Raw genomic sequence first — 23,909 nt, 5'->3', positions numbered from 1 at the left:
CATTGTAGGGATACTGCTTATTAGTAAACAATGAATATGTATTTCAGGGATACTGTATATTAAAAACAATGAATATGTACTGCAGGGATACTGTATCTAAATTAGTAAACAATGAATATGTACTTGTAGGGATACTATACATTAGTTAACAATGAATATGTACTGTGAAAGCTTGGAAAATCATTAAAAAAAGGAGGCGTTGCAGGTACTTTATCCCATATCTCCGGTCTCCGAATAGAGATATTGAAGATTTGACGCCATATCCAGTTCCTAGAGCATCAGATAAGTATACATGCAAAAGCAGCACCGGCAAACACCATTATTTACTGAGATATTGAAAAATGTCATAGATGCAACGCCTCCTTTGGGGGGTAAATTTGTTCTTGAATTTATCAGACTAGGCTACCTTCTATTTCAACTTTTAATTGTGGCTTTATCTGTAAGCATCTTCTCTTTGTACAGTATATAACTAAAACCAAAAAAAGTTTGCGGATTTCATAAAAAATTTTCGCGCATTTTCAAAATTTTACAACAAAAAACTTTTAAACACAAGTTTTTAAAAATTTTATCATTCATAAACCTTCCCTGGGGCCCCACACAAAATTTGGGCCTGATCGGTTCATCCGTTTAGACGTTTATTGGATACAAAAAAACAAACAGACAAGCTAAATTTATATATAGAAGAATGAATGAATGAATTTTTTTATAATTTCTAAAAAAAAGTTTTGAAATGTTTGTTGTTTATTTAGTTAATGTTGGAGTAAGCAGATACTTGAGTAGTTTATTTAATGAAACCAGTTCTCTGGTCAAACATAACAAGGTAACCTCGAGATCAAAGATGTTTATTCTAGTCAAGGAGGGGGGTGAGGGGGATATAACCCTTCGCTCCACCGCCTCCCTACACAAATGATTTATTTTCTCCTTTGAAAATAAAGATTAGAGACTGTCGTTGTTATTTACAGAGGAGTCCGATTCATAATCTGTATCTAATAAATAACGTGGAAGATATCGTCGGTTTTCTAGTTTCAAATGTGTTTGATTCTGACTGTTACTGCAAGCAGGAATCCGTAAGTTAAGAGAAACCACAAATGAAAATAATTAATTTTCAAAAAGAGAAACATTCAAGTTTTATGAGACAAGCTGTAAAATGCGCTGTTGTGAATAGGACATGCCACTCTAATAATCTAGAAACAAGAAATTTCTTGTTCAATATTTTTGTGTAAACTTAAGGCGATATTTAGCATTCTGTCAATCTTTTAGCGTCATTGGTTTGACAGATATTAAGATGTCCCCTAATTATGTCTTGATTTTTTTACGGTTTGGATTGAAAGTTTGTGTTTAGAAGTATTAATTCTCTTATTTGATTGCTGTCAAATTACGCGGGAATTTGTTTTTAACATTAAACTTATTTTTTCTGTTGAAAAAAAATAAGTTAATTTTGTCTTAAATTCTTTTTTTAAAATTTGTCTCTTGCATTTTTTAATAATACTAAAAGCTAGACTAATCAAATCCCTGCAATTGCAACCTTCACTTTCTTTTGAATAGAATTAATAAACTTTCTACATAAAGAAGGATGAGTTGAATGCATAAGATACTAAAAGAATAACAAATTTCAATTTAATTTTTAAAAATATTTTTTAACTTTATGAACTTCTTTATTTAAAATCTAAATCTCAATTTCTGTGAATTAATTTTCAACATAAATACCACATTAATGAATATGGCATAAAAGGGCGATTGTTAGACTCAAGTCATATGATTTTAAATTATTATTATTATTATTATTATTATTATTATTAATAATAATAATGAACACGAAACACTTCAATAGAAATCGTACTTATTAAATGTCGTATTTCTATCAAAGTATGTACCATTGAACATTGTACAATAGTAGCATTGAAATTTAGTTCAAGGCTGTCAATTGTACAGGCAGATATTGCATGTATTGGTATGAAATTAAGAAATTCTTCATTGAAATTTTGACAAAAACAAACAAATATTTTTAATGGGGTCTCTAATGTTTTATCAAAGAAAATATGACTCGTTAAGAATGAAAAATACTGTTTTTACTTTGGTTTAATTTGGTTTAGTTTGGTTTAGTTTGGTTTAGTTTGGTTTAGTTTGGTTGAGTTTGGTTTAGTTTGGTTTAGTTTGGTTTAGTTTAGTTTAGTTTGGTTTAGTTTGGTTTAGTTTGGTTTAGTTTTGGTTTAGTTTGGTTTAGTTTGGTTTAGTTTTGGTTTAGTTTGGTTTAGTTTGGTTTAGTTTGGTTTAGTTTTGGGATTCCGGATTAGACGTTAACTTTCCAGTGTTAGCAACAAATCTGAGAAATTGGTAAAGTTTTCAAACTTTTTCAGGGAGAGATGAAATTTACAATAGAGGTGGAGGGTCATGAACCTGCCTTCCTTAAATATAAACAAATATCCAGGTAATAAACCAGATATCCATTAACCCGCCTTCCTGAAATGTAAACAAATATCCAGGTAATAAACCAGATATCCATTAACCCGCCTTCCTAAAATATAAACAAATATCCAGGTAATAAACCAGATATCCATTAACCCGCCTTTCTTAAATATAAACAAATATCAAGGTAATAAACCAGATATCCATTAACCCACCTTCTTAAACATAAACAAATATCAAGGTAATAAACCAGATATTCATTAACCCACCTTCCTTAAATATAAACAAATATCCAGGTAATAAACCAGATATCCATTAACCCGCCTTCCTTAAATATAAACAAATATCCAGGTAATAAACCAGATATCCATGAACCCGCCTTCCTTAAATATAAACAAATATCCAGGTAATAAACCAGCAAACAGACAAACAAACAGACATCCATACAAGCTAAATTTATGTGTAGATATTCTCGATGATAACTGATGAAAGCCGTGACCGATTTGTCTCAAAACCACGGGAATGTTCTTGTTTTAAGAGTTCTACATATTAAGTTTTAAAGAAACGTTTAGCTTCCAGGTTAGGCTGGGTTCCCAAGCTAGTAATTTAATATTGCATTTTAATAAAAAAAATGCTTTTGCAGTGACAGCTTGGAATTATGGACTACAGTGGTTCCACGTTCTCTAGAGGGAAAAGGAATCGCTAAACTGCTCGCTAACGAGGCTTTCATTTTTGCCAGGAATATAATCAAAAATAAATAAGTTTTAGTCTTTCGATTAATTTATCTTGAATGGCATATAGTTCATCAACTCTGAGACAATTAAATGTATGAAAAAAAAAATATTAAAAGTGAAAAAAAATAATTGATAAGTTTTAGGTAGCATTATTTTTGTTTAATTTATTTTTAAAGTTTTCATTTAAGATTTCTACAGAAGTTGACAATATTTTTTCAATATAGTTGCAGTATCCTCTTAAATTAATTTATTTTGTTATATATTTTTATTTTTGATTTGAATTTAGAGAAAATGATTATAAAATAAAAGTTTCTTGTTGGTACCTGGACGGATATTTACAAAGGCAAATCTCAGTTTTCTTCAGAAATTTACTCTATATTTTGGGAAGAGGATTGTAGTCATTTCTAGTTCTATATTGTGTGATGTAGATATATTTACATTTAGTCAAATATATATTATAATATATATTATATACATTTAGAATAAAAACATAAGGGCTGTGCTGAATACTTATCAACTTAATTTTAAATTTCTTGATATAGAAAAATATAATGCACAAGTTAGTTTTTAAGTATTTAGTCGTTCGATGTCACCCTCAAATTGACTTAAATTGTACTGCGGTTGTTTGCTACACAGTGCACAGTTTTTTATGCAAAAGGATGGGTATCGTTTAAAGGTCTTTTTTAAATATTCCAAGGTTTGACTTGAAAATGGCTCCATAATATTCAAAATTATAGGCTCGATTAGTTCGCTTTTATCACAATAATCGATTAGTTCGCTTTTATCACAATAAGCAAATTTCTCACTTTGACTAAAGAACAAATTTTGAGAACAAATGTTAAAAAAGATGAATCTTTTGCATTAATAGAAAACTTAATGAAAATGAAATATTTAATGTTTTTAACTTTTCATATTTTATTCTTATGCAACTTAAAAGCAAAAAACAACCTTAAATATTTAACAACAGACCTGAGAACAGTACTGAACAGTTTATACACCTGTATTTGGGAGGGAATGCCCGGCCGCCAAGAGCCTCACAGACTTGCTATGCAGCACCGAGCCTCCGTTAGGCAGTACAAATTTCATACTAAAACTAAAAAAAATTTACTCGAAAAGGAAGATATTTCATAAGCAAATTCTAAAACGAATTCGATTTGATTTGTTAAAAATCTGTTATTTATAAAATATATTTTTTTTTGCTGATTTTATTAAAAAATTAGATAATTCATTAAAGCAATAGTTTTGCATCACAAGATTTATCTAAACATAATTAATTTTTCAAAAATAGGAGGCTTGCTACTGCTAGCAAATCTGGGAGGCTCATGACGGTCGAGGCCGGGTTCCCTCCCACATGTAGCTGACATAATATTTGGATTACCAAACAGCAGCAGTTTCCTTCTAAACTATTTAAATCCGTCTACTAACTAATTAATTATTTCAGAGTAAACATGTTCAGGAAATATAAAATTCCCGAGTAAACATTAGTTTAAATCTAATAAAAGTTAAAGAAAATTAAATTTAAGTTTGTTTTTGAGTTTGTCAATGTCAATTCTTGAATTTGTATTTTGCTGTTAGTGTTTAAAATGATGCTAGGGAACCTTATCACCAGATCTTACAATTGTCATGTCAGGATACAAGGTAATACAGTAAAATACAAAATAGAGACGATATTATGAAGATAAAACCCCCACCGCCGAAATTTTCAGAAGAATAATTTGTCAAGAAAATGTATATCTGCTTCCTGAAGATTTTGATCCATTTCTTCACAAAGATTTTCCAGATTGGAAACAGTTTACTTAAGCTTAGACAAATAATCAAAATAGGTTTTGCATCCAGATTTTAGAAATGAGAAACATTTATTTTAAAATTTTCCAGATTCCCCCTGTCAATTAATCAGTTGAATTTACTTTCTTGACGAACTGCATCGATAAAGTAAACATTTTAAACTTCGGGTAAAATCCTTATTAAAAGAAGAACAAATTAAATATTTGAACAATTTTTTAAAATTGTAAAATTTCATAAAAGTTCATACAATGTAAAGAGACTATTGACGTGATCAAAAGCAATCCTTGATACTTGATACTTAATAACATGCCTGATTCATAGCGGGGTTGAAAAAAATCATTTCCGGCTTTATTCAGCAGGAAAAGGAAGTAAATTGGTTGAATTTATCTCTTTCTCCAAGTTAAATAATACTTTATTGTCCTGAATGAATTTATCGTTGTTAATCGGACTCGTAACTCTTGAAACTACGTGGACAGTGCCCTTTAATCTTGTATTTGTTTTAAAACTGTCCCTTAATTCAAGTCGTGTTTCTAAAGAAAAAATCATAATTTATCAGAAAATCTTAAATTTAACCATTTTAGAACTTTACTTCTTCTTTGAAATGAAAAGAAATCCAAGAATTGGCATTTTTAATCAACAACTTTTTTCGCTAATTATTTCCATTTGATTTAATAGAATTTAAAAACTAAATCATTGAAGAGGAATAAATTCTCATTTTCCAAAAATTTTCGTTATTTTTAATATTTAGGATGGATACTTCTTCCAAATTTTTGTCACCTTACCCTCTCATCTATCCTTTGTCGGGCTTATTCTTCCAAATATTCACATTTTTACAGGTTTGTTCTTCCTTTACAAATCTGTGAATAAGTATTAATCTTCCAATTATACAAGACTTTGTTTTTAAAAAGGTTGGGGTTTGTTTTTCCATATGTGTTACTGCTGTATTCTTTTGGTTGTATTTTCTAACTTTGAACATCGTTTTACACTTAGCAAAAAAGACCTTCTTTTTCGATCCGTCCTCACCTATCATTTCTTATCAAGCGGGGCAAGTACAACATTTTTTTTTAATATATCTAAAGGTGTAACAGGTTGGCCGTGTAAACACATTTACATACACACAATATCTACGCTACGTTTTATTTCTGATTAAATAGGAAAGTTCTAGTTCTTAAGATCAAATATTTTTATTTTAGGATACTTGAACTTCCAGATAATTCTGATAAGGAATCTGTGAGGTAACATTTTAGGAATAATTTGGAAGACTTTCCCTCTCCCTTTGAACCAGTGGGATATATTTTCTTGAATATCACCCTTCTCCGCCCAGATGTTAGGCATGTTTTTTACGATTTTATTCGCTGGAAAAAAAATTAATAACTTTTGAGGGATAAATACAGAACTTTTGGGGACAAGTATTGAAAAGTGTGGTAAAAAATATTTAAAAGAGGTCTTTAAAATAAATTTGTTGAAAATAGATTCTAAAAGTTTTTAAAGATATAGTTTTAATTGTTGATTAAAGAAGTTTTTTAATCTCTATTATGGATAATTTTAATTGTGTAAAACTAAAGTAAAAGTCAAAGCAAGAAAACGATAGTTTAAATTTAAAAAATTGTCGCGAGGGGCTCAACATTCCAGTGCAGTAGAGGGGCTCAGTCCCCAGTTTGGAATAAAAGGGAATTCATTTTTCTAGTGACGGCTTAATTCCCACAGCCCCCTGTATTTACATTAGAATATGAGTTTGCTAGCTTGAAATTCAAACCAGGTTGTGATTGTAGGCGGAAGTACATAGAGCTAGTCAAACTTTATCATCCAGATATTACCTCAGATCTTACAGATAAATTCAGGTAGTAGTGTGTACCTTCATGTATATATATGGAGTAAGCAAATTATAAATAGAGATTAAATTGCAAGGTACTATATATATACATACTAAAGGTAGGGGAGATCGGGTTTGTGTAGATTTTCCAGGGACGGCCCAAGAACTAATTTAAGGTTAAAGTCTACTTTTTAAATAAGCCAAAGCCTGCTGGCTCATGCAAATTTCAAACTGATCGCTGTTCACTATTGTTTTGATAAAACTAGTTCTAAGTAGTTTCAATACGTCACAGTCAAATGTTCAAAAAAAACTCTATCTTCCCTCCCTCTAAACATTTTGTTATGGCCTTTGATAAAGGCAGTGCCATCAAAAGATATTCTAATGATAAATTATTGTTCTTTTTTTTCTCGCTCTACTCTACATGAACCTCTATCTCCTGTGGATTAGTCTAATCCTCCTGTTTCTCATATCTGTAAAACTATACTTCATATCTTTTATATATGTATTCATATACAGGGTGTCCCACGAAACATAGTCGTTAAGAGACGACCTAGAAAATTCGGTATCCTTAATAATTTTAAAAGCATATATTTACGGCAGAGCACATTTTAGAAATGCCAGGAATAAAGGAATTTTGGAAAATATTTTTCTCAAGAATCATACTTAATCTTCAAGCTGTCTAGCTCTCAACTTATCATGCTTTGTGCTATGAATTTGGGCTTACTTTCCTCAGATGGTGAAAACTCTTGATATTTCAAACTTTGACTGTTTGAATTAGCAGAATTATTGTTTTGAAACATCTGAGGTCTACGAATTTAGAATGCAAAAATAAAAGGATTATAAAATTAGAGTTCGTTGCAAATAATTGCTTTCCAATCCCTAAAATTTAAATAATATCACTCTTTCTCCTTTGCTAGCCCCTTTACAATGAGAAACATTACCTTTTTATGTTATGAAAGAGAATAATAGTAAACTTATTTTGGAAACTGGTTCTGTTGGACATTTAAGGTTTCATGTTCCATGAATTTACTTTTAGGAGATTGAACTTTTTTATTTAATCATCAAATATTTGATTATCAATATAATACAAACCCTTCATACTTAGCACTAAAAAAAGTCCGATTTTACTGGGAACTTTTATGCTGGATACCTATAATATCGATTGCTTGACTCGATTTCCACATTAAATTTTATGGAGAATCGGCTTGATCTCTTGATTTTGAATATCCCTACTTTCACTGTTCTCTCATTGTTTGATTTCAAAATTCATTGGCTTCTGATTGGCTGTTTGTTTTCCGCACTTCTAGGGATATCTAATAAAGATTAAATTAATCTGTTGATTAACAAAAGATCTACATCACAAAACAATAGTTCCCAAGTTTTTTTTAAAATATTTTTTATACTAATTATCTGATAAATGTAACGTATTGACTTACTTGAAATTAAGTCTATACAGTCCAGTTTAAGTCTCATCCTTTGTGTTTACTATGTACATTTCTTGGTAAATGTAACGTAATGACTTACTTGAAATTAAGTCTCCAGTCCAGTTTAAGTCTCATCCTTTGTGTTAACTATATACATTTCTTGGTAAATGTAACGTATTGACTTACTTGAAATTAAGTCTATGCAGTCCAGTTTAAGTCCCATCGTTTGTGTATACTTAATACATTTCTTGATAAATCCAGTTTTTCACTATTTAGAATAAAAACCATATTGATTATATTTCCTTTAATTACTTGGAACAAGTTTTGAGGGATTGTTCTTGAGAAAATTAGCAAAGTTGTATTGTCACTTTTTACAAAAATAAGTTTATATATGAGATTTATTGTTATCAAGGATGTTATAATCTATCCATTATCCATATTCCATATTTGTATTCGAAATAGAAGTCTAAAAGAGGTGGGGTAAATCTTTATCTTTAAAAAATCGTAAATTTAATTAAAACTAACCCGCTAAGAACTAATATAAGTATTTTTGTAGAAAAGTATGCAATAATGGTTTCACATCAAAGATTATTTTCTTATGCTTAACATGAAAACTTTTTAAAAAGTTGGATTTTGGATATTTGATCAATATTGTCGAAAATAACATCGTTTTTCTAGCTTGAAAATGCGATAATTCTGACAATTCATTCCTACAAAGTATTCCTGCAGCAGAAATGCGCATTTCACTTTACCAACAAACCCACAATATATCCTATGCAAAATTAGAAACATATATATCTTATGCATGCTTGATTAGAGAAAGCTATGCAGGGTACCACCCATGTGTATCGGACTTAGTTTCAAGAGTCACTTGAAACTACCGACACAGCCATTATAATGAATGTCCTGTAAGCTTTTTTATTTATTTTTTACAGTGTCTTACAGAGCATAGTAAACTTGAATATTTTCGTCATTAAGCAATCTTATCTAGAAAAGACTATTACAGTTACAAATTTTGAAGAAAATTTCTAAACATGAAGCGTGAAATAGTAAGCTAAAATAAAGAATTACCATTTATGAGGCCGCAGCGCTCGGACCCTTAGCCCATCCCAGCCGCAGCGCTTAGACCAAAAATTGTCTTAACCTTACTTAACTAAATTTAATTTAACATTTTTGTAAATGTCGAAATTTTGTAGCAGTTGCTCCATGCTGAATTCCAACGCGAAATGCAGTTTTGGGAATTTTTTTTTAATAACGTTTGGCAGATTTCCTGCAAAATTCAAAATTTTTCTTGCTTCTCAAAAATTGGAAAATTTCCTTGCTCCTCAAAAATTGGAAAATTCTACCTTTAGTATGTTCTACCTTTTGATCATTCGACATTTTTTACTTCTACCTTTTGTACTGGAGCTAGTTAAATAGATTCAACGTATAATTAGTTAATTTAAATCAGTGAGATAGATTTAGCGTACAATTAATTTATTTAATTCAGAGAGATAGATTCAGCGCACAATTAATTAGTTTAATTTTGTGAGATAGATTCAGCGTATGCAATTAATTAATTAAATTCAGTTAGAAAAATTAAGATGAAAATTTATTAATTTAATTCAGTTAGATCAATTTAGCGTACAATTAATTAATTAATTAAATTCAGTTAGAAAAATTAAGATGAAAATTTATTAATTTAATTCAGTTAGATCAATTTAGCGTACAATTAATTAATTAATTAAATTCAGTGAGATAGATTCAGCGTTCAAATCCTTGCAGCGGAAGTTTAAAGAAGATGAAATGAGAGAAGAGCAGAGTTCTGGAGAATATGGATTATATTACAAGGTATTATTAATCACTAGACCTCGGTGCAACCCTCTCTTCATTTTTCTTCATATATTCGGTAAAATTTCCTAAAATTTCTGAATATGAAGCATCTTTTTGTGGAAAGGGTCTCAAAAAGGTATATGATGAAAAATAAGGTGTGGCTAGTGTTGTTAATCTTTTTGGGTCGTTTTTTGAAAACTTTCAATAAAGCTTCAAGATGTCAAACTGTGTTCTGTTAAAGTTTTCTTCTATTACACTTGCCTTAAAAAACATCTAAAAACGATCTCTATAACACGCTCGTTTTTTGAGTCGTTTTTGTTCGTTTTTTAACCTATATTTTCTGTCAGGGTCAGTATTTGATAAAGTGCAAGAAGAGCAAACTCTATGCCAAATTTTGACTCTAAAAGAACTTAATTCACATCACTAGGAGATGGTTTAAAAGACGAAGAAGAACATAAATATCCTGAAATAGATCATAAAGCTCCTCAACATCGACAATATTGTTTTTAGGAGAAGGTTGAAGACGAAGAACATGAATATCCTGAAATAGATCATATAGCTCCTCAACATCGACAATGTTTTTTAGGAGAAGGTTGAAGTCGAAGAAGATCATGAATATCCTGAAATAGATTACATAGCTCCTCAACATCGACAATATTGTTTTTAGGAGAAGGTTGAAGACGAAGAAGAACATGAATATCCTGAAATAGATCAAATAGCTCCTCAACATCGACAATATTGTTTTTAGGAGAAGGTTGAAGACGAAGAAGAACATGCATACCCTGAAATAGATCATAAAGCTCCTCAACATCAACAATATTGTTTTTAGGAGAAGGTTGAAGACGAAGAAGAACATGAATATCCTGAAATAGATCATAATGCTCCTCAAAATCGACAATATTGTTTTTAGGAGAAGGTTGAAGACGAAGAAGAACATAAATATCCTGAAAAAGATCATATAGCTCCTCAACATCGACAATATTGTTTTTAGGAGAAGGTTAAGACGAAGAAGAACATAAATATCCTGAAATAGATCATATAGCTCCTCAACATCGACAATATTGTTTTTAGGAGAAGGTTGAAGACGAAGAAGAACATAAATATCCTGAAATAGATCATATAGTTCCTCAACATCGACAATATTGTTTTTAGGAGAAGGTTGAAGACGAAGAAGAACATAAATATCCTGAAATAGATCATATAGCTCCTCAACATAGACAATATTTAGGTATGTACAGCGTAAACTGTAAGTACGTACTGTACTGTGAACAACCTCAAAAAAAGAGGGGGAAATGTCACAAGTCAAGGTTGAAGTCTGAGCGGTGCCCTGAGAATCAAAATGTTATTTCATAGAGTATAGAGGACAACAAATGTCTAGGCATAACTTAGTCTGTAAACTTTAGGATCCACTAGTCTTGTTTTGCCTTACTCTTACCAAAAAAAGATATTTGCATGTTTTGAAATACTTTTTGGCATCTTTTTTGAAAATCGGATACAGTTGATCTAAGAGGATGTGTGCATGAATACAAATTGAAAATCTTTGAATAAGTTAAAAAGTTGAAAATGTTATTTTTTAAGACCATGGAGGTATTGGGTCTGGAACTCCGAGTCAACGTCAGAAACAAAACCAAAAATATCGCGCTTTTAGAGCTAACGAAGCTGTTTTTGAGCATAGGTAGGTAGTTTTTAAGCCCAATTACTTCGTTTAGTGCATAATCAATCCAATTTACAGCATGAACAGAGAATACCGTTCACTGTTCAGTAGGGGTTGTACACGTGTTTTTGTGTATTTATTGTACGTTGCATTTTACAATGTTTTTGGCAAGGGTGAACTAAAGAGCATATCATATTAGATTATCTCGTAGCTTTAACGTCAAAATATGCACTACATAATACTCGAAAAACCAAGCATTTTCTGCAAGAAAATTTTTAAATTAGCCTTAATCAATTTTTTTTAAATGATTCATTCTTCTTAAATTTTCCGATTAGTCCCAAAAATGGTAATTTAGACCAATTGACGATCTAATATGATGTTTGATACCAGATTAAAGCAGAATTAAAATGTTTTTCATTTAATCTCGTTTGATATTTTGTAATTTGTAATTGTTTGACTGATTTATCTCTCGGAAATAATGATTGATTGATCATGGACCACGTTTCTAATCAACACATTTAAAGAAGACGACTTCTTTCCTATCATGGTTTATTTTGGGGATCACTGTATTTTTTTCTTTCTGTGGGGTGGGGGTGGTGTTTCATGTAGAAGGGAAAAGTTGTTGGTTGGATAACTTAACTAAAATGTGTATGTATAGGGGGGATTAAGTCGCTCCCCCACCCCCTTTGAACCCTTTTTTAAACCCCCCCCCCTTTTCTTAAAACGTTCTCCGTTCACCCCTGAATGATGATAGTTAAGTATAGAGGTGGTTGGATCCCGTTATTTCTCACATAAAAAGTGAAAACTCTATTCTATTACATCTCTGTAATGATGCCATTATCACGCAATTTCTTTTTATTTCCAGAGAACATTGTTTTTCTAAAGATATTCTTCCAAACCTTTATTTTCAAAGGTTAGGTCGGATTAACAATAATTTGAACAATGCTTGGGTTGTAATTCTTATTAATTTTTAAGATTAATGCTAATATTTGTATTCTTGAAAACGTTAAAATTTTATTAAAAGTCAGCAAAAGTGTTTTCTGGTACCCTGCAGTCAATTACATTTATAGCAGGGACATTAAGACATTCTGCAAAAACTTAATGTTCTGAAGCACAAGTCTCAATTGTTTATTTTAGGTTAAACAGGGGTGAGATTTGTATTAAAAAGAGAAAAAATGGCTTTTAATTTGTTTACCTTTACTTGTATTTACAGATGGAAAGATTACCTTTACTTGTATCTACAGATGGAAAAATTAGCGATATTTATATTCTAGAATAGGAAGATTGACTATATCTATATTCTAGAATGGGAAAATTGACTATATTTATATTCTAGAATGGGAAGATTGACTATATGTATATTCAAGAAGAGGAAGATTAACTATATTTATATTCTAGAATGGGAAGATTAACTATGTTCATATTCTAGAATGGGAAAATTAACTATATTTACATTCTAGAATGGAAAGATTGACTATATTTATATTCTAGAGTGAGAAATTGACTACATTTGTATTCTGGAATGGGAAGATCAACTATATTTATATTCTAGAATGAGAAATTGATTAAATTTGTATTCTAGAATGGGAAGATTACCTATATTTGTATTTTAGAACGGGAAGATTAACTAATAACTATACTTGTATTTTAGAATGGGAAGATTAACTATATTTGTATTCTATAATAGGAAGATTACATATTTTTGTATTCTTGAATGGGAAGATCAACTATGTTTATATTCTAGAATGGGAAGATTAACTATATTTATATTCTAGAATGGGAAGTTTAACTATATTTGTATTCTAGAATAGGAAGATTATCCATATTTGTATATTTGTATTCTAGAATGGGAAGATTAACTATAATTGTATTCTAGAATGGGAAGTTTAACTATATTTGTATTCTAGAATGGGAAGATTAACTATATTTGAATTCTAGAATGGGAAGATTAATTATATTTATATTCTAGAATGGGAAGATTAACTATATTTATATTCTAGAATGGGAAGATTAACTATATTTATATTCTTGAATGGGAAGATCAACTATGTTTATATTCTAGAATGGGAAGATTGACTATATTTATATTCTAGAATGGGAAGATTGACAGCTCAGTATGAAACTAGAATAGCGACTCAGGAGAGAAAAACTATAAAAAAGCAAACCACGAGAAATCAGATCGAAAGGTAGATAAACTTTCTCTTATTTAGATTTTTTGGTTTATATACAAAATGCTTGTGCAAATCACATATATATTTATATCCTTATTGAATCATAAAACCGCACCAGTTAATTCAATTTTACATAATTCATTATCATTTTTACAATTATTGTTTTATAAACCCCAAACGTGAATAATTCTATATAATGATCGTAGAACCAATTAATTGCTCTATATTCTAGTCAATTTATTATACCTAAATTACTTGCAGTATTCTAATACAATGAATGAATAACCGAATGACTTGTTATTTTAATGAAATTCCTTGAATTGATTATCTCTCTTTTATAACTTTATATTTTCATATTTTATTTTTAATTAAATGTATTGATACTGCAGAATGCAGATGTATTCTGGTGCCTAGTTGCAGCCCTATCAATTGTAACTGTTACAAATAACGAGGATTCCACTTTATTGAATTTTTTTTCTCTCCGTCAAAAACAGTATATTTTCTTGACGTGCAATATAAAGATGAAAATTAAACTTGATTTTCTTTTAATTGAAAGGTAAAAGGGTCGCTACTTTTTTATTAAAAAGTATTTCTCCGAAATCAGTGGAATTCTTTATTTCTTTTAGAAAGAGAAAATGAGAATATAATTACAAAATTGTTAGATAAAAAATAGAAGGGCAACAATCAATTCACAATTATTTGGTGACAATTTTAGTTTTTAAGACGTGTGAAATTTTTTCTCAATTTACTACAGTGAAATCCTTAATAACGAATACATCGGAAGAATTTATCAAATGTCGTCTTGGCAATTTTTCAATGATTTTTATACTTTATTTCGTAAATTTCAGTATTTGCGAAAATAAATAAATAGCCATGAATATGCGGAAACAGTTTTAAAGAGTTCCATATAATCATTTAATTAAAAAACTAAATATCTGCAACATTCCATTATCAGAAAGTGAAGAATACTACATTTGATCAATTCTTTCGATGTATTCGTTATTAAGGGTTTCACTGTAGTAATTGAAAAAATCAATTTACAATAATAAGGTATGAACTTTGAAGATGTTTAGTTCCTTATAAAAACAGACCAATTTAGGGAGTGGAAAAAAATAGGGTTTTATTTAATAAATATAAATATCATGTTGTAGACTTGTGGAAGACTTGATTCAAGAATCGATGGCCTCGGGAGAATTTGATAATTTAGGTAAACAAGTTAGAACTAATTCTCGCCATAAACAAAAATGTATATTACCTTAATCTTTGTAACCTGTTTGTGACGATCTTTGATTGTTCCAACTTTTACACTCAGATCTAGCAGAATTCATTGATAAAAGTTCTACAACATTAGTTGTACTGTACGCGTAACTTCAAGTGACCCTCTATGCAATGATGGCTATGCCCGAATCACAACGGTACCCTTGAAACCGGAGAAAGGTTAGAGTATAGAATGCTGATAGGTAATATGTACAGGGAAATTGTACAGTCACCTGAAAAGTTGACGAAAAGGTTAACATGTACGTATATAGAAGAGGGGGATTTTTGTAGACGTCATTTTCATATTTTATAGGGTCCCCTTAAAAGCTTTGTAACATCAAGAATGGGTAAGATATCCATGTTTTTAACTTAGAAATTAAAAGGGACGGGTGAATATGCCAGAATTTAAACACTTTCCGAGCTAGAAAAATGACGATATCTTACTCATTATATATATTAGACATAGGTTTGAAGAGTACGACCGGGCCCGGCAATTTCCACTTGAAATCGAATGTTTAAAGACAATCCCTTAAGGTTCTGAATTGAAATGGTTGTCCAAAAATCGTATTTTTGTGCTCCAAATTGAGAAAATTATTCCGAAAAAATATTATTTCTTCTCAAAAGCAATTCATTAAATGTTTATTTTCTATTTCCATTCATACAGATTTATTTATTTATGTTTCCAATGCATGATTAAAAACATTAAATTTAGCATCTGATATGCCTAGTTTGTGAGATGTGAATCTGCTGGGAATGAAATGAAAATAACGGAAAATTTCGGGGCAAAAGAACTGAAAAATCTTAAATTAAATATATTTTTTAAGTTTCAAACTTCGTATCAATTTAAACAAATGAAAATTTCGGGGCAAAAAAGTGAAAAATCTTAAATTAAATATATTTTTTTAAGTTTCAAACTTCGTATCAATTTAAACAAATATCTAAAATCTTAATACACTATCCAGTATCCATCTACCAAATAAACAAATTCTAAATTTGACGAAACTGTAAGAATGGTTTAATAACGAATGCATACAACATAGTATTGAACTTGACAATTTATTCATGCAGAAAAAACAAAAATTTTATATGGTTTTCTTACTATTGAGAAGTACTTCACTGCTCCGTTGTTTTACTTTCTCAAAGATTTCTTTTATAAATTTCATGCAGTACATAAATCTCCAAATGTTATCGGCATCATGAAACCTTAACATATTAAAGTTATCTTTAAGAATATCCACCTTATAAAAATTTGTGGGGTTGGCGGTGGTATGAGTAAAGAAAATATGTGGGTTGTGACGATTTTGGTGAAAATGTAGGGAAAGAACAGCATTCATTTTGTGTTTTAAAGGGGAAAAATATCTGTATTGGGATTGATTCAAACATTTCAAGAATCTTTGATGGCTGAGGTTGCCCCCCCCCCTCTTGCCGCCCCGTTCATATGCCCTTGCTATAAATTGAATGCAAAATTTATGAAATAGTTCTTAAAGATGAATTAAATTTTGAAACTAAATTACATTGTATATAACACCGATTCCCTTTGGTCCCTGATCTCTGTCCTTATTGCAAAGACAATGGATTACATCCCTTGCTTGAAACCTTTTTATGATTGTGGAAGATTTTGTCGTTATTCTAGGTTAAAAGTGCTAAGTTTGGATCATTCCTTTATATTTACCTGCAGTAGAAATGCGCAAGTCACTCTTCTAGGGTAACAACTATTAAAAACAATCAGTTTTAAAAATTATAAACATTAATATCTAATTCATACTTGATCAGAAAAAGCTTTTAATGGTACTGTTGTGAATCGGGCCTTGCCATCTTTTCATAATGGGTCACATTAAATTGCGCTTACCGTCCCTTGAGTGAACTTTCATGCATCTTACAAGTAAAGCAAAAGAAGCACCCTCAGTACATACATAGTATTCGATAAATCTCTGCAATATAGAGTTGGCACTTTTTCTAGATAAAACTAGACTGGACTGGACAGAACATTAGTTTCCCGTGATTCAACAAATATGTAGATTATAGTAATGCAATGAATGCTTACTCGGCAAGTTGTATATTTCTTTATTATTGTACTTTGTCAATTGGCTCGAGGTTTCATACCCAGATATGAAGGGCGTACTCAGGAATTTGTCCAGGGGTTTTCCTGGAGGGNCCCATTAGTCTTATATATTTAAGCAGTCTGATTTACATTTTAATGTTATATTTGCAAAAAACGACATTTTCAGTATAGTAACCAAAATTCCAACATTTAAATAATAATTAACCATAACACTTTATTCAAAGATTCAGTTTGAAACCCTGATCTAAATTATTTTTTCCTGTAGTAATTGCAAATGAAAACTTTTTTGTTCACTCTCCCTTAACGGGGGGTTATTTAAACAAAAATATATTCCATTGGTTTCACTTCAACATCAAAAAGAATTTTTTAATTCTTTCATATATAGTTTAAACTGCCAAAGTGGTTGGATGAGGTGTGAGCCTACTACGACTTTCAGATGTGAAAAATCATTATTTCTAATATTGTGTATTACTTCTAGGCTTGAAAATACAAACTACTGCAGAGAGAAAATATATTTTTCATCTTGAAGAATAGATCCTGGAATGTTAATAAAACATTTATTAAATCTCTTTGTCTGTCAAAACCCATTCACTGTTTAAACCTGGTATTTAATTACACCTGAATTTTTAAACATTACAAGCGGACATTTATTTCAACAAAAAAAAACTTTTTCTCATTGTGAAGGGATAGATAAGGCTTTCTGAGCCGCTGCAGACTATAAAAGGGGCTGCTCGCTGCTGTTAAGATGCTAATTTTGTTGAATTTGTGAGAGGAAAGTGTTTGCACCTTTTAATCCATATATCATTGATACCGGTTGTCGTAGTAGAAACCCTGTCCACAATATTGTCTTTCAGGTTTTTTTTTCTCATTACGAAGTGTCGCCAAGTATTTAGTACTTTGCAACTGAATTAGTTAATTAGGTACATACTTGAGTCTATCATTTTTAAAACCAATCTTCAAAGCAATATTTCCCAAATATAAGCATAAACAAAAACTGCCTCAATTCTTTATAAATCTAACATTCAGTTGGTACTTGGAAACTTCTGCCTAGAGTAGAGTAGATCATAATAGTATAAATAAAATATTCAGCTGGTATATGAAAACCCCTTAACAGAGTAGATTAAAATAATATAAATCTAATATTTAGCTGGTAAAGGGAAATCCCTGTCTAACAAAGTAGATTATAATAATATAAATCTAATATTTAGCTGGTAAAGGGAAACCACTGCCTAACAGGGTAGATTATTATAATATAAATCTAATATTTAGCTGGTAAAGGGAAACCCCTGTCTAACAGAGTAGATTATTATAATATAAATCTAATATTTAGCTGGTAAAAGGAAACCCCTGTCTAACAGAGTAGACTATAATATAAATCTAATATTTAGCTGGTAAAGGGAAACCCCTGTCTAACAGAGTAGATTATTATAATATAAATCTAATATTTAGCTGGTAAAAGGAAACCCCTGCCTAACAGAGTAGACTATAATATAAATATAATATTTAGCTGGTAAAGGGAAACCCCTGCCTAACAGGGTAGATTATAACCCTTATGCTGACTTTACAACACACAAGATGAATCAAATACTCGCAGAAGGAGGATTTGCACCGGAATGGGTCATGCTCAGGTTACCAAGTTTTTTTCATCTTTTTTCATTCCTTTTGATGCAGATCCGGATCCTTGATCTGCATTGGAAAAAAGGATCCGGTTCTGGATCAGGTCATAAACATTTATTTAATACTTATCTATTTTCAAATTATTTTTCTTACAAAGATTGTTTTTACCTTTTTTCAATCCTTTTAAGTTTTGATGCAGATCCGGATCCGGATCCTGATCCTTGATCCGCACTGGAAAATAAAGGATCTGGATCAGATTTTTATGCAGCAACTTAATGAACCATTCAGATATAAGGACATTTTTGATAATCTCTTTTATATTCTCTTTTTCAACAGTTCCGTATTGAGTTTTAAGAGCAAAAGATTTTTTTTGCAGTTCTTGGTTGATATTTTGCCCTTTGATTCGGATCCGTGGATCTGCATATTTTTGCAGATCCAGATCCAGTAAGCAAAAATGTTGCGGTTCCAATAAGTTGGGGCGGGGGGGGGGGGAGAATGAGGTTAAAAAAAGATATATTCCCCTGAAAGTAACATAGCATTTGACTCAAACTCGGATTTTCCCATGGCTAAGTCTTTTTTACCTAATGGTGTGAGACTTTGATATTTCAAAATTTGACTGTTAGATCTTGTAGAATACATATTTTGACAATATATAAGCTTGCAAAGGTATTAAGATTAGAATATTGTGTTTAAAACAGTTCCTTTAGTTCAATTTATTTCCCACACAATTATTTTTCCTTACATTTATTCTGAATAATTCTAACCCCATTAGTCTTATATATTTAAGCAGTCTGATTTACATTTTAATGTTATATTTGCAAAAAACGACATTTTCAGTATAGTAACCAAAATTCCAACATTTAAATAATAATTAACCATAACACTTTATTCAAAGATTCAGTTTGAAACCCTGATCTAAATTATTTTTTCCTGTAGTAATTGCAAATGAAAACTTTTTTGTTCACTCTCCCTTAACAAACTTATCATTTGTTATCATTGTTGTTATCATTTGTTGCATAAGTTTATAAATAAATATTTCTTTTTTCTCAAATATAAGATTTCCATTTTAGCCGAAAAATATATTTACATATATATAGTCAAATAAAACTTTTCCTTGTCAGACAATGTGACAGTATATTTGCATTGTGTTCTAATCTTCAGAATATTTCCATTACATTTACTTTTTACTTTTGTAGTCTATTTTCCAACCTTTTGGGAGGGAGTGACAGCAATTAAGAAAATGGTCAAAATTGTAAATTCCCGAAATACCTGCGAATCTGGGGAATTCCCCAAATGCCTGGGAATCTGGCAAATTCCCCAAATTCCGTAAAGAATCTGAAAGTGTTCTATTTTTCAATTATAGGAAATCTTTATGGAAATTTTCCAAAATCTTTATGCTGAAATTCCTATATAGGAATTAGGAAAATCTGGGGAATTCCCCAAATTTCAATCTGGGAAATTTTCCAACACCTAGACATTTGAGGAATTTCCCAGTTATCTAGTCGCTTGAGAAATTAATTTCCAAAATCTGAAGAATATACCACCCTTAAATTCCTACAGCATTGCCACAAACTCTGATTTTCTAATCCTTATATCTTTGCAACCCCGTGCCATAGACCTTTAATATTTCAAACTATAAGTTCTGTTACATCAAATAATCAAAGTTTGAAATATCAAAGGTTTACTCCTTCAGGTTGCAAAGATATGGGGACCATACAATTTAAATTTGTGGCAAAAACTCAGTTCCTTTCGGGAATTCCCCAAAGGCTTGGAATCTGGAAAATTCCCCAAATACCTGGGAATCTGGGAAGTTCCTAAATACCTGGGAATGTAGGGAATTTCCCAAATGCCTGTAAATCTGGGGGAAATTTTCCAAATACCTAGGAATCTGGGGAATTCCCCAAATACCTGGGAATCTGGGGAATTCATCAAATACCTGGGAATCTGGGTAATTCACCGAATTCCTTGAAGAATCTTAGGGTAGTTAATTTTTCAAATATTGGAAATTTCTCAAATGCTTAGCTATTTGGAAAATTTCCCAAATGCCGATTTTGTTCAAAAGTTCAATTGCTGTTAATTTAAGACAGCTGGGAATTCTATCTTTTAGATTCATCTAATAAATCTTGATAAATTTTTTTTGGTTAGAAAAGATATAAGGGATCAATTTACTGCTATCAGAGGAGAATTAAAGAAAAAAAGACAAACCCTGGGTCCTCCACCTTTATCTCCCAAGAAATTACAAGAATGGGAATTAATTTGCAGCAGGTAAATTTTGTAAAACTTTTTAAGGAAACAAAATGTAGACAAGGGTCGGAATTTTTATCCCTTTGGATAGAAGTTATGCATTTCTTTGGTAATTGTCTATTGTAGTCAAACTAAAAAAGTAATCCTTTAAATATCTCTTGAGCTATAAACATTGAGGAGCTACACAAAATCTGATCTTAGACGAGGGAGGGAACGCAACCTTCTCCGCACAGCTTCCGAACCTCATTTTACCTATTTGCGGCAGTGCGCGTCCCCAAAGGGCTTCCGGACCTCCCCAACAGTGTTCCGGGAATGATCTTCCATTTATTATCGTCAATTTCTATTTAAGCACGGTAGTCTATCTATAGTATCCTTAACATTTGCATATTTTTTTCCGAAAGTTCAAGTCAGTTTATGGATTAAGCACTTAAATACAGTCGTCGTCGTATACATCAATACAATAAAGAATTTTGATTTCTATTCTGATTTGCTAAGTTTTCAAACAGCATAGATACACATGAACATGGAAACAAAGAGAAGCTGTCAAGAAAGAACTTTTTTTATTTACTTGAAAACTTGTAATGTGAAAAAAGCTTGTTAGAAATCTAAAAAAAACTAAAATTGAAAATTCGTCTTCAATGTATTGATATAAATGCCGACTGCTGTGCGTAAAACTAAAAGTTTCTGTATGGACTTGTCCAGAACGTCCCTAACTCTTTGTTTTATACTAGACTTCCAGTGGGCTTGAGGTCAATTTTCTCGCGAATCTTCATAAATTATCAAACAATAGCAAAAACTACTCTCGGGTTTATCGTTTTTGTAATTTTTAAAAAACCAAAGTTTTTAATGCACATTTTTATTTTTTTCTCGGGGACATTTGAGGTCCCGTAAAAAAATTGGCCCGGATGGGTACAGCCGTTTTGACGTTTCTTGTTTGCAAACAAACACCTAGACCAAGGTACTAATGCATGGAAAGTTAAATGCGGTCGCGTACCAGTTCTCTTTGGGAGGACTTTGTAAACAAGAATAGATGCATCAGTGCTCGTTTAGTATCCGAGGAGGTTAAAAGCATTTAATTTTGATAATTCTTGAAATTCACATAATAGTTTCCTATGACAAGAATATTTCATAGATTATTTTTGTGAAAATCGATTCCATGTCAGGCTGTGACATCCGTCTTGTGTTTACTTTTCCGCCCAAAGACAGTTCACTGCAGTACAAAAAATGCGTACACCTCTGAAATAACTTTCCTTGCTTTAGTACCTTGACCTAAACAAGCTTAACATATCTAGATTAATCAATAATCTTATTTATGTTTAGAATTGAGATGGACTCGGTGAGAAATGTGAACAAGCAAATAGACAAATTTAATCTAATAGTTCCAATCCTTCAGGGTCAAATGTTTCAGTTCTACATGAAGTCTGAAGCTAAGAAAATCCTTGAAGATTATGATCCTACAGAGGATTCTAAACCTATACCTACACCTGTATCTGGAGAGAAACTCAAGTCAGAGAAGGGAATACTACAGGATATATTTGAGAAAATATTCAAATCCTCTAGCTCATAAACACAGAACAGATTATAGGAACCGAGATCCACAATACAAAAGTTCCCAACTCTTGTATTGTGGATCTATTGTTAATCTGCAGAATAATTATCTTTAATCGATATCCTCTGCAGTGTAATTGTACCTCTGCAGGATAACCGAAATGATTTAGCATTGATCCTTAATTAAAAATGCCTACAGAGAGTATCGAGATCAAGCTATGAGTACCCAATACAAAAGTTTCCAGCTCAGGATTTTTTTTTAAATAGCTCTTGCAGATACTATTACTCTCATCATTGTTCGAGATTTTTCATTCTGGCTTGGTGAAGTTTATGAAGTTAAAATCTTTTTTTTTGTGATGAATGAAGCTTTGTTTTTCATTCTCCTTCTTATGCAGGCCTACAGATTAATCGGAATTCCTTCTCGATATCTCGTGGTGGTCATATCCTGTAGGGATTTTTTTGGTTTAGGGATCAAGCGTGTACCTTCAAAAAATGTGCACATTGAATATCGAGATCAAGCGTTTAAGATTAACGATAATCAACAGAAAAGTATTGAAAAACATTTTTAATGATGATAAAGGGAACATAAAAATATACCAGGAATAATGCAACTGCTTTATCAGTGCAATTCATCTGTTTTGAATATTAGAATATTGAATTTTTAAATCATCATTGAAGCTTGATAAAAAATATCCATATATTTTTTTAATTGTTAGATAAAATTATTTATTGACATTTAGATTTTCCATTTTGCAATTTGTGCGATGCTGAAAAAATCTTGTTAGAAACAGTAAACTTTATTCCTGATAAAATATTTGTTCGTCAAAGTGTCATTTAAGTGCAGAAAAGGATTTATACGAGTTTCCGTGTTCAGCATTATCATATCATATTATGCAGCACAACAATATTATGTATATTTAGATATTTGCAAATGTATATATTTGTATAACACTATGGTTATTTAGAAAATACAACTTAGAAACCCATTATATTCACACTGGTTTGCAATTCAGCGCTCAAAGATCATACTTAAATTTGATACTAGTGGGGCTGTTTCGGAAAACATTGGAATTTTTACATTTATGTTTCCTTCCCGATATGTTGAAAAAAAATGTAAAAAAAAACATCTACTAGGCTTTGAGGGCGCTTTTAGTTCTGGTGAATATAATACAATAACAGTTTGTGGATTGTGGATTTTATCAAATTTTTTCATGGATTTCAAAGTTTTACGAAAGGTAAACAGTTTTTGAAGACAAATTTTTGCAATTCTCAAAAACCTTAAACCTAAAATCCACCCAAACAAGCAAAGTACATGTTTATGAGTAGGGAAACCCAATTGTAAAATGTAAGATGCATCGTCTCGTATATTTTTTTTAGGACTA

The 23,909-nt window shown here is 30.9% G+C and overlaps 2 protein-coding genes across 10 annotated transcripts; both read left to right on the top strand.

The window, feature by feature from the left end:
• Nucleotides 1–3,527: 3,527 nt before the first annotated feature.
• LOC111713519 (uncharacterized) lies at nucleotides 3,528–10,980 on the top strand. 9 transcript variants are annotated; one of them, XM_023488390.1, is made up of 8 exons: nucleotides 3,528–3,803; nucleotides 4,120–4,614; nucleotides 4,716–4,778; nucleotides 5,674–5,761; nucleotides 6,119–6,160; nucleotides 6,698–6,766; nucleotides 9,896–9,992; nucleotides 10,485–10,586. In XM_023488390.1, coding segments are annotated over exons 2-8 (447 nt in total). In that variant the 5' UTR covers nucleotides 3,528–3,803; nucleotides 4,120–4,613; the 3' UTR covers nucleotides 10,572–10,586. The 9 variants fall into 9 exon arrangements, with proteins under 9 accessions (XP_023344158.1, XP_023344156.1, XP_023344157.1 ...); XM_023488388.1 differs by having other exon boundaries at nucleotides 4,108–4,614; XM_023488389.1 differs by having other exon boundaries at nucleotides 3,528–3,816.
• A 146-nt stretch (nucleotides 10,981–11,126) lies between these two features.
• LOC111713517 (dnaJ homolog subfamily C member 28) lies at nucleotides 11,127–23,541 on the top strand (the record flags this gene model as incomplete). The annotated part of the gene is made up of 7 exons (XM_023488383.1): nucleotides 11,127–11,202; nucleotides 11,553–11,649; nucleotides 13,722–13,814; nucleotides 14,951–15,006; nucleotides 18,626–18,746; nucleotides 20,881–21,000; nucleotides 22,300–23,541. Coding segments are annotated over 7 exons (810 nt in total), but the record flags the coding sequence as incomplete, so codon positions are not given.
• Nucleotides 23,542–23,909: the final 368 nt, after the last annotated feature.

This window comes from Eurytemora carolleeae, unplaced genomic scaffold, assembly GCF_000591075.1.
Source record: "Eurytemora carolleeae unplaced genomic scaffold, Eaff_2.0 scaffold1438, whole genome shotgun sequence".
In the NCBI taxonomy this organism is placed as follows: Eukaryota; Metazoa; Arthropoda; class Copepoda; order Calanoida; family Temoridae; genus Eurytemora; species Eurytemora carolleeae.
The sequence above is the reverse complement of the archived record's forward strand: the minus strand, read 5'-3'. Positions and strand labels throughout refer to the sequence as shown.